Source organism: Hemiscyllium ocellatum, chromosome 29 (genome assembly GCF_020745735.1).
Source record: "Hemiscyllium ocellatum isolate sHemOce1 chromosome 29, sHemOce1.pat.X.cur, whole genome shotgun sequence".
Taxonomy (NCBI): Eukaryota; Metazoa; Chordata; class Chondrichthyes; order Orectolobiformes; family Hemiscylliidae; genus Hemiscyllium; species Hemiscyllium ocellatum.
Window position 1 is genome coordinate 20,510,833 of NC_083429.1, and position 12,523 is coordinate 20,523,355.

The window sequence follows — 12,523 nt, forward strand, 5'->3', positions numbered from 1 at the left end:
CCGTCCACTCCCCACCCGCCCCCAACCCCGTCTAACATCGCCCCCTCCAACATTGCCCGCACCCCCTTCTCTGCTTTCCACCTGCCCTCAACCCAGTCAAACACTGCCCTCCAACACCGCTTCTCTGATTACTATAGGAACACACTCAAATATATGAATTAGAAACAGAAATAAGTCACTTATCCCTTCAATTTTACTTTGCGATTCACTAAGATCATGGCTACCATGAGTACTCCATGTTCCAGCTTACTGCCAGCTTAGTCCTTACTGAAGAATCTCCAAAGGTTCAAATGAAGCAAGTTTCTTTCTCCTGGATGTTGGTGACCTTTTTGAATGTTGCAGGAACTGTACCCATCCAGGCAAGTGGAGAGTATTACATCACACTCCTGACTTATGCCTTAAAGATGGTGAACAGACTGTGGGGAGTCAAGAGGTGAGTTACTCACTACAGGACTCCTGGTCTCTGATCTGCTCTTGTGGCTACAGTATTTAAATGGCTAATCCAGTTCAGCTTCTGGTTAGTGTTAACATCCTAGGGCATTGATACTGAGGTGAAGTAATATTATCAAGATGTTTAGACAGTCTCTTTATGGAAATGGCCATTGTTTGTTACTTGTGTGGTGTAAATGTTATTTACTACTTAGTGGCCTAAGGTTGAATGTTGTCCATTAGATATAGGAAACATTGATACATACTAAAAAATTTTCAGTGAAATTACATCCTTTTCGGTTTACACCCAAGGTATCTCCAATGATTGTGCATTGTACCAGGGTTTTCAGTTTCTGGTACATTTTGAAGGCGTACCCATTTCTTTTAGATCCCTTGGAGGTGCTGACAGCCCAGATTATTTACTCAAATTGCTGAACTGGCTTTGGAGCCTACAATCTTCCAATACCAAGGCCAGTGGGCACCCAACCAAATTACTGCTAATACTCAAATCACTTCCTCCACAGAGACTTCTGAAAGATGGGAAAAGAGAGAGTATAATCAGCAGTCTGCACGTCCCGCCTTCAGAAATTGAAAATGGGCAACGTATCATCTGCAGAGCAAAGAACGCAGCGATCCCAGAGGGCAGGGAAACAGAGGTCACGATCGATATCCAACGTGAGTTGTCTTTTCCAATTCAGCCATTGCCATTATGATATTCCACTTTCCACATATGTCATTGGCAATGAACGCAAACAATGCACCTTATCCAATGGGCCTCTGGGGTAGGTTTTCAGCTTCTGCCCAACATGCTGTCTTCTATCCTTTGATGTGAGTAGAGATATAAAATCACTGCTGTCCATAATGGACAACTGAAATTCAGTGAAAGCTAACATTGGGGCTGAATTTAGTTTTCAAATGCCTAAAATATGAAATGGGCACTTACCTGATTTCCAAGATGCACACACAATTCATGACTGAATTTTCCAAGTTTTGCGTTTTCAGAGTTCAGCTTCGCAGTGCAATGTACAATCCCCAGTGCTATATGGAGGATAGTGGGCTAGTGTAGGTTAGGTGGGCTTGGATCGGCGCAACATCGAGGACCAAAGGTCCTGTACTGTGCTGTATTTTTCTATGTTCTATGTTTTTCTATGTTCTATATGGGAGGAGTGCTAAGGTGCATGTGGACTGGTTAGAAGGACAGTCTTGATCCTCACACTGTTAAAGAAATAACACTTCTGAGACCTATGCTCCTTCCATGCCCTCTCCATTTCCATCAGATTTCCTATACCCAATCAGAACACAATGCCACTCAATGCCTTCCATCAATCATAGAATCCCTGCAGTGTGGAAACAAGCCATTTGGCCCAACAAATCCACACCGATCCTCCGAAGAATAGCCCACCCAGACCCATTCCTCTACCCCATTACTCTACATTTATCCCTGACTAATGCACCTAACCTACACATCCATAAACACTATGTGAAATTTAGCATGGCCAATTCACCTCACCTGCGCATCTTTGGATTGTGGGAGGAAACCAGAGCACCCGGTGGAAACCCATGAAAACACGGGGTTAATGTGCAAACTCCACACAGACAATCACCCAAAACTGAATCGAACCATGTCCCTGGCGCTGTGAGGCAGCAGTGCTAACCACTGAGTCACAGTGCCACCCCATTTATTCTCCATTGCCAAACAGTTAATATCCTAGTGCTCAGGAGCCAGGCAATGGGAATTATTTTGAAAGCAAAGAAAAGAAACACTATTTCTACAGAAAGTAAGTTTAATCTCTTACATGGCAATCCAGGTTTGTAAACAAACAACTGTATATTCAGAAACTACATCAAATGTAAAGTATTCTATTTTCATTCCTTTAAACTGTTAAGCGTTCACTTCAGTAGCTCTTTCAATGGACCAACTGCTGAACTGAAGGGATTCTTAGTACTTGGAAGTCAGTGGTGTTCATAATAGCCACAGCTTCGAGACATAAAAAAAAGTTATATTTCCATTTCAAAGCCGTTCCTTTAACAATCAAATCTAAGGATGTTACCATCTCAGCTGATGTTATTTTTGGATTGAAATCTGACTTGATAGATCATATGCTTTCTTGATTTTATCAAGGTAGCTCACACACACACACACACACACACACACACACATAAATGCAGACTGAAATATAAAACTGAAGATACAAAATTAAAATCGAGTAAACCAAACTATTTATATGTAATACACATTTAAAAATGGTGATTCTCAGGGTAAATGATAATCCCATTATCCCCAAAATCACTCCTGTATAGTATTGATTCCAGATTTCTCTACCATACATTGGGCTTCATTTAACTGTGGCTTTAGTTCCCCATCTTGAGAATCTTATAGCCCCTTTCTGGAGCCATTCCATTCCGAGCTTTTAATTTCTCAGCTTCAAACAACTCCTTCAGGTCTGTAACCAAACACTTCTCGTCTGGAACATTCAAACTAAATTGCTTACACTGAAGTAATCTATTTCTTAACAGTGCTAAAACGTCTCCTTTCATTATGAAAGACTGTTTTACACATCCAGCTTCAGTCAAACCTTTTGCAAAAACTGCCAACCTGAAATACAGCATTCATTTTCCAAGCTGTGAGTCTCCCCAAGGTAATCACTAAACTATTTCAGACATACAGACCAAACTGTATGTGCCACTAACTCTTAACTGAATTCAGAAATTAATTATATTAAAACAGTGTTATTAAACAATATGATATCAGCCATGAAGAAAGTTGATTGGGAAACAGACGGAAGTATTGTGATATCACTTTAAGGGAATATGCAAAGATCTGATCAGGGAAGCAGGATGGAAAGAAGCATTAGACAAGCACCTAATTAATGTAGTGTGTTGTTCAGTTGTTGCTGTGAATAATGGTGGTTGCAGAATACTTCAAGTAAATCTGTCTATCCTGTGATATATCTCAAACTTACAGCATACCAATCAAGAATGCATGATTGGTGATAATGTAAAGGACCGACAAACCCAATTTGGTGGCAGTGTTGTGTGTTTGAAGACCGCAGTTCAAGATTTGGTGCAAGACTTTGAGGCTGTACATTCACTGAAGTTGTGCGAATCAGAGTTTCTCTATAATTAGTACATTAGTGATGTTACAGTCAAGTTAAGGACCAGCAGATCCAAAAATAAAATATGATTAGCCCATTTTAATCTATATCACCATGCTACAAAATTGCATATTTTTTAAAGAATACAGAAATTATTACATATAAATGAGTGTAATAAAACAAGCACTATTAACTTGGCACAAAGGAGCCTTAGCAAATCTAGGGTCAGTGGGAATTGAGAAAGGCTCTTTGCTGATTAGTCATATCTGACTGTAGGAAGGTGGCTGTGGCTGTTGGAGATTAGTCTTCTAAGCTCCAGGACATCTCCACAGGAGTTCCTCAGGGAAGTGTCCGAGTCCCAATGATCTTCAGATGTGTCATCAAGACCTTCCCTCCATGATAGATGAGAAGGGATGTTCGCTGATGATTATATAATGTTCAGCACCATTCACAACTCCTCAGATACAGTAGGGATACATGTTCAAATGCAGAATGAACTGGACAATATTAAGGTTTGAGCTGACGAGAAGATCGTAACATTTGCACCATACAAGTGGGAGGCAATAACCATCACAGGACAATATAACTACAATCCCTTCACATTCAATAACATTATCATCACCAAATGCCCCACCATCAGCATCCTGGGTATAACATTTGAATAGAAATGTAACTGGATTCACTATATAAATGCAGTGGCTACAAGAGCAGCTAAGAGTCTATATACTGTACCAATTAATTTACCTTCCAAAGCATTTCCATCATGCACAAGGCACAAGTCAGGGAGTGTGATGGAATACTTGCTACTTGCCTGGATGGGTGCAGTTCAACAACACTCAAGAAGCTTAACACCGTCCAAGTCAAGCAGCCCACTTGATTGGCATCACATCCACAAACACCCACTCACTCCACCAGCAATGCTCAGTAGCAACAATGCGTACTATCTACAAGGCACATCACAGAAATTCACTAAACCTCCTTCAATAGCATCTTCCAAAATTGTTACCATCTAAGGACAATGGCAGCAGATACATGGGAACACTACCACCTCCAAATTCCTATCTAAGCTACTGATTTGCAAATCACCATCCTGATTTGGAAATAAATCACTGTTCCTTCAACCTCACTGGATCAAAATCCTGGAACGCTGTCCTTAACAATAACAAAGAGGTACCAATACCATTGGTACTGTAACGGTTGAAGAAGGCAGTTCACTCCTACCTTTTCAAGAGCAATTAAGAATGGGCAATAAATGCTGCCCCAGCCATCAAAAGCCACTTTCCTCTATGAATAAACTAAACTTCACATATTTTGTGATAACTCATACTATTATACATTCGGGTTTACTTAGACCATAAGACATAGGAATGGAAGTAAGGCCATTCGGCCCATCGAGTCCACTCCGCCACTTGGTTATGGCTGACGGGTGTTTCAATTCCACTTACCCGCACTCTCCCCTTAATTCCTTGTGAGATCAAGAATTTATCAATCTCTACCTTGAAGATACCCAACGTCCCAGCCTCCACTGTGCTCCGTGGCAATGAATTCCACAGGCGCACCACTCTCTAGTTGAAGAAATGTCTTCTCATTTCCATTCTAAATTGACCCCCTCTCATTTTAAGGCTATGCCCATGGGTCCTAGTTTCCCCACCTAAGTGAAACAACTTCCCAGCATCCACCCTTTCTAAGCCATGCATTATCTTCTAAGTTTCTATTAGATCTCCCCTCAACCTTCTAAACTCTAATGAATACAATCCCAGGATCCTTAGCCATTCGTCATATGTTAGGCCTACCATTCCAGGGATCATCCGTGTGAATATCTGCTGGACATGATCCAGTGCCAGTATGTCCTCCCTGAGGTGTGGGGCCCAAAATTGGACACAGTATTCTAAATGGAGCCTAACAAGAGCTTGATAAAGTCTGAGAAGCACATCGCTGCTTTTATATTCTAACCGTCTTGAGATAAATGACAACATTACATTTGCTTTCTTAATCACAGACTCAACCTGTAAGTGAACCTTTAGAGAATCCTGGATGAGCATTCCCAGATCCCTTTGTACTTTGGCTTTATAAATTTTCTTACCGTTTAAAAAATCATCCATGCCTGTATTTTCTTTCCCAAAGTGCAAGACCTTGCACTTCTTCACATTGAATTTCATCAGCCATTTCCTGGACCACTCTCCTAAACTGACTAAATCTTTCTGCAGCCTTCCCACCTCCTCAGTACTACCTGCCTGTCCTGCTAACTTTGTATCATCAGCGAATTTCGCCAGAATGCCCCCTGTTCCTTCATATAGATCATTAATGTATAAAGTGAACAGCTGCGGCCCTAACACTGAACCCTGCGGGACCCCACTTGTTACCAGCTGCCATTCCGAAAAAGAACCTTTTGTTCCAACTCGCTGCCTTCTATCAGACAGCCAATCCCCAATCCACGCCAGTAGTTCACTTCAAACCCCATGGGCCCTCACTTTACTCAGCAACCTCCCAGGAGGCACCTTATCAAAGGCCTTTTGGAAGTCTAGATAGATGACATCCACTGGGTTTTCCTGGTCTAACCTACTTGTTACCTCTTCAAAGAATATTTCTTATTTCCCTAAGATTTCTAGTATAAGACACAGCAATCTTCAAGTTATTTCCACATGTAGAAACCATTTATAAAACTGCCAATCCAATGAATATATGGATTAGAAACATAGGCAGAGCGTTTGGCCTCTCAAGCCTGTTCTGCCATTCAATGAGGTCATATTTTTATGTTTTCAATTCCACATTCCAATTTATTACTAATAACTTTTGATTCCCTTAGCTAACAATAATCTATCACCACCTTAAAAATCTCACAACACAGAGAGTGAAAAGATCCTCTCATTAGCATCCTCAAAGGGTGACTCTTTATTTTAAAATGGTGCTCCCCCCTCTGCTCTGGACTGATCCCTCAGAGGAAACATCCTTTCCGCATCCACTTTGTCAAAACCATTCCAGATCATACCAACTTCAATCAAATACCCCCGACTTTTCTAAATTTAACTGGAAACAAGTCGAGTCTACACAAAGTTTCCCTGTAAGACAACCCACTAATTCCAGGTATCAATTTAATAAACCTCCTCTGAACCACCCCAATGTACTTACACCCTCTGGAGAATTCACCTCAGCTCTGGCTATTCTCAGAAGTAAACCTTCCATTTGGTCTCTTTAATTGTGGATGCATCAATCTCTTATAGATTCATAAAGTTGTACAATACAGAAACAGATCCTTTGGTCCAACTCGTCCACGCGAGCCAGATATCCTAAAATAATCTAGTCCCTTTTGTCAGCATTTTGCCCATATCACTTTAAATCCTTCCTAATCATGTACCCACCCAGATGCCTTATAAATGTTGTTATTGTACCAGCCTCCACTCTGACAGCTCATTCCATACTCACACTTCCCTCTGCGTGAAACAGTTGCCCCTTAGGTCCCTTTTAAATCTTCCTCTTCTCACCTTAAACCTATACCCTCTAGATTTTGACTCTTCTACCCTGGGGAATAGACTTCAGCTCTTCACCCTGTCCATGCCCCTCATGATTTTATAAACCTCTATAAGGTCACGCCTCAGCCTCCGAAGCTCCAGGGAAAACAGCCCCAGCCTATTCAGCCTCTCCCTACAGCTCAAACCCTCCAACCCTGGCACCATCCTTGTAAATCTTTTCTGAACCCTTTAAAGTTTCACAACCTTTAGCAGAGATACCAGAACTGCATGCACTATTCCAAAAATGGCCTAACCAATGTCCTGTACAGCTGCAACATGTCCTCCCAATTCCTATATCAATGCATTTACCAATAAAGACAAACATACCAAACGCTTCCTTCACTATCCTGTCAACCTGTGGCTCTAGGTTCAAGGAACTATGAACTTGCACATCAAAGTGTCTTTGTTCAGCAATACTCCCCAGGACCTTACCATTAAGTGTATAAGTCCTGCCTGATTAGTCTTTCCAAAATGCAACTCCTCATATTTATCTAAATTAAAGTCAATCTGCTGCTCCTCAGTCCATTGGCCCATCTGATCAAGATCTCATTATACTTGGTAATCATTTTCAATGTCCATTATACCTCCAATTTTGGTGTCATCTGCAAACTTACTAACCGTATCGCCTATGTTCACATCCAAATCATTTATGTAAATGACAAAAAGCAGTGGACCCAGCACCAATCCTTGTAGCACACTGTGGTCCCTTGTTATTGTTACTTATCGATACTTCTATGCTGATTCAGCTGATTATTTCGCATTAAGACATTATGAGGCCTGTTATAGATTACTTGCTAGCTTCAAACTGTGAATTATTCCAGTTGCTTTCCCTCACATGATTCAAACTTAGATTAAACTTCATCTGCAATATGCTCAGTATATTATTCAGTTTCACAGGCTTGTCCGATAAAAAGTCATTTACTTTGGCAATCTTTTCAGTGAGTTACATAACTATAGAACCGCATCAGGTCCAAACTGCAACGATAATCCTCTCTCAGTAAAAACCCAGATCAAATGAAGCCAGGCAGCCTTTTCTAAGCCCTAACTACTTCCAGGATAATGCAGTCTGCTCTGAGTTATTTTCAAACTAAACTTTAAATTAGTTATACCTCATTTAAAATTTCTTCTTTGATCATATGAAGAAAATGGGATTTACAATCTTTCGGGGACCACTGAATGCTTTTAAATTAAATTCGGTCTCACTCCTAAAACAAAAATCACCTTCTAGAATGTGCCTCTTTGCAAGCAGTTTAGACATCAGATTTCCTGATCTTCAGCTAAATAAACCCACCTGCTGTTTTAAGATCTTATTTTTCTAGCGGTTAAACGTTTAAGTGTAATAGACTCTTGCTTTAATTGCATAAATCGCATTTCCACAGTTAAACTTTAATTCTTTAAAGTAAAACTTATATAATTAAACCCTATCAACCATGAACTAGATACTCACGACACAGAACAGTGAATACCTCATTTGTGGGATTGGTGATGGATGGGAACAATAAATTGGTTCAGGAGACTTGTGCTATATAATCTGTTTTTCACTGGGCAGAACATGTGGGAAGGCCATTGATGAATCCTTAGGTGCCATTCCTGCACAAAGACAAAAGTAACATGCAAACAGGAAAACAGCGCCACCAGGATGTGTGGTTAAAAAGCTGATATGCAGCCAAACAAAAGCAAAATGAACAACTGATGAATCTGCCCGCGAAGTTGAGATGTTACAAACCCCCTAAAGGTCAGAGGATCTATAAAAGATGAGGGAGTTAGTTACAAATTCATCATTTTGAACTGGAAGTCCACAGATTTCCAATACAAATTTCAGCTTTTAAAAGCAAGAGTGAAACTACACCTTGTCACAGAAGCTAATTGACCAGACAGTGAAAATAAAGATAGCCATTGGAAATGTGGGCTGCATAAATGCAACACTTTGTACCTGTCTGATGAGGATCAGAAAGACCCTGTTGCACTGTGGAACATGCTAGATGATCAAGTTTGTGTGAAGGTGAACATCAGTCTATGCTAATTATAGCTGACGTTTTACAGACACAAGAAATTATTGATCAGCTTGTCAGCAGGTGCTGTGATAAGATCAAGGAATACAATATTTCAGAAGCTGAAATGCTGAACAAATAACGGAGCCAGTTATAGCTTCAATGCCAGTTTATGGGGGAAAAAAAATCACGATATTCACACATAAAGAGATGGGAGTCAATATCAATCTTTTGAAGCTGGATAACAATACCTGTAAGTGGTGGTTGCAGCTACCAGTATTGGTATGGTAGCCAGGACACAGGTAAAGTGTGTGGAGGTGCAGTCTCCTGCATCCACCATGAAGTTGTCTTGCATTCCTGAGGGGAGGCGATAGCCTAGTCATCGTATCATTGGACTGTTAATCTAGAGACCCAGGTAATGTTCTGGTGACCTGTGTTCAAATCCAGCCATGGCAGATGGTGAAATTTGAATTCAGTAAATAGCTGGAATTAAGAGTTTAATGGTGACATGAATCTATTGCCAATTGTTGGGGAAAACCCCATCTGGTTCACTAATGTCCTTAAGGGAAGGAAACTGTCATCCTTATTGGGTCTGGCCCACATATAACTCCAGACCCAACAACCAGAGGTCACACAGGTACAGCGTTCCAAACTTCCAACTGCATTAAGACGTCCTTAAAAAATGTTCAGCCAATTTATCACCAGATGACGAGTAGATAATTGACTCATATAGTGAGCTGACATTCAGCGCAGTGAGCATCAAAGTATATTTTGGCTCAGTTATACCTTTACCACTTTTTCCAGGTTATATGCCATAGCTACAGGATCAGCATATTCTATATTCAGAGCATGTGTAAACATCTTCCCACTTCACACACTGAATTCTATGATCTAGCAGAAGTAGCAGGTGATGATTTGACCAATCAACACCAAACAGACCACATGCAGTCTGAGATCTATCACACTCAAATGTCAATATAAAATATTCATCCAGTCACCGCAGATATTTTATATTGTAGACCTGACAGTAATCATTGCCAACCAGAGTGTAAAGACCTGGCCTTGATCACCATTCATGATATCGTCAAGACAATGACAAAAATCTGAGACCACCATTCATCCAAATGGGCTGAAACACAATTTGAACTGAATATGTTTACCCTTCCCCAAACTTACAAAGATTGCACTGTGGAATTAACACAGAAATACTATACAGCAAACATCTGGACAAACTTCCGGAGTCACCTTTATTTGTATTTCCCCCAGAGTACACTGTCCATTACATGAAAGTCATGGCAAAAGTGATAGATGCCCATGACTGGCACATAAGTAATGAATAGCTCAACCTGAATATTGGGCAGAAGGTTTAAGTAGAGCACTCAATAGATGGTGCCCAGAATCCAGCAGAAATCATCAGCAGGTACCAAATGATATGATAGTGTAATGAAACAAATGTCAACTCAGAAAATTACCACATCTCGAAACACAAATTGAGAACAGAACACTACAAACAATACAAATCTAACCTAACGCATATAAGCAGTCTTCAGTAGAGATCACCATCACTAATTATCAGGTAGATAAGAAAACCGCCGACACATTTCAGATACTTGTAAATGATTGCCCTAATTTGAATTATGTTCAGCCACAACACCATTACATTTTTTTCTGACATATTTAGTTTGACTCTTTAAGGGCAAACCTTTTTAGAATAAAACAGCCATGTTGTGAGATGATGTGCATATACATAAAAGGGAACATAAATTAGCCTGATGTCAGTTCTTACACAACTTGACAGGATTTGATGATATCATCCCATGACTTGTCAGCCATTCTGATGCATCAGTATTTGAAATCAGATGCATTATACTTAGCTCCCCAAAAATTGTTGTCTGTCTATATTCCATCTTCAAAGAAAGAATCCACGTTAATGTTTCACCAATTTTCTGTGGTGAATAGGATGACATGGAGGAGAAACAGAAGCCAACTAAAGGAATTATACAACTGTATAGCATTCAGCACTCCTAGTGTTGTCAAGAACACATCAAAATTTGAACTCAGAAAATAAAACTGTGAAAGATCACCACGAAAATAATTAGGCACTCCATTAAGACCACAAGGTATCATTGCATACCATATCAGTCAAGAACACCACTTCGGTAAGTAAATCATAAGATTTGGGTGGATTAATAAGTCACTAATACAATCTGTGGACTCCCAAACTTTTAACCAATATCCAGAAATCTATATTTCTGTATGTAATATTATTGCGGAAAAGAAAGATTATGTTGAGATATCACTTTCAGAAAATATGTAAATTATCAAGGAACCAAACTCTAAAGAAGCACTTGACCAGCAACTAGTTAGTATGATGATATATGTATATATAGTTTACCAATCCAAAATATGCCAGGAGGTAGCCAAGAAGGTAAATTTGAATATAAAGTACTTACCTTGTGAATCAGCAGCCTCCATTTCAGTAGTGGGAGTTGAGAGAGTGCGAGCCAGGGGACAGCCAGGAAAGGAAGTTAGAATATTAAATACTTAACTTGTGAATCAGCGGAGCGAAGGCAGAACAGGAGCGTAAGTGGATATGGGGACTGCTGGGTAAGTGACTAATATATTCAGGCAATGACTAAACCCAAAACACTACACGTGTAGGGTCTCTCACCTCTCCTCCTCCTCCTCTAACCAAAAAAAAGGCTGGTAAGGAAGGTTGGTAAGGTACTGTTTTTTCTTTATATCTTCTGGCAATTTAGACCAGAGGAGTTGGAGGCTACGGCAATTGCATGCACCTCTTTCAGGATGTGGAAGGTAAGAGTCACCACTAGAGTCCCTGCTGACTTCACCTGACAGACTGCATTAGGGAACTGCAGCTGGAGCTGGATGTACTTCAATGATTTGGGAGGCTGAGGGGATGATAGAGAGGACTTATAGGGAGGTAGTCATACTAAGTTACAGTTAAAGGTAGCTGGGTGACCGTCAGGAGAAGAAAAGGGAATAGACAGAAAATGCAGGGACCTCCTGTGGCTGTTCCCTTCAATAATCAGTATACCACTTTGGATACTGTTGAGGGTGATGATCTACCAGGGGAAAGCCACAGAGGCCAGGTCTCTGGCACTTAGCCTGTTCTGTTGCTCAGAAGGGAAGAGAGAAAAATAGAAGAATGATAGTGATAGGATATTCAGTGGTTAGAGGAACAGTCAGGAGATTCTGTGTTCACAAACGAGACTCCCGGATGACATGTTGCCTCTCAGGCGCTAAGGTCAGGGATGCCTCGGATTGAGTCTACAGGATTTTTAAGGGGGAGGGTGAGCAGCGAAAAATCATGGTACACATCAAGGCTTCACCCAGAGGCCACTGAAGATGTTACCAAGTATAGTGACAAAACGTTTGAAAAAGAAGCTTCCAGCTCAGCAAGCAAAACTACATCCAGAACGTCAACTTGAGCTATAAATCTTCTCAAAACTCGCTAACACCAATGACATAGCTAAGAAAA

The 12,523-nt window shown here is 40.5% G+C and overlaps 1 protein-coding gene across 1 annotated transcript in view; it reads left to right on the top strand.

Moving 5' to 3' along the window:
• The window catches only part of kirrel3a (kirre like nephrin family adhesion molecule 3a), a 366,352-nt gene that overhangs the window by 221,447 nt on the left and 132,382 nt on the right, over nucleotides 1–12,523 (top strand). Inside the window, exon 5 of the mRNA XM_060846727.1 lies at nucleotides 954–1,104. Coding sequence (XP_060702710.1) covers nucleotides 954–1,104 — 151 coding nt within the window. The remainder of the gene's footprint in view (nucleotides 1–953; nucleotides 1,105–12,523) is intronic.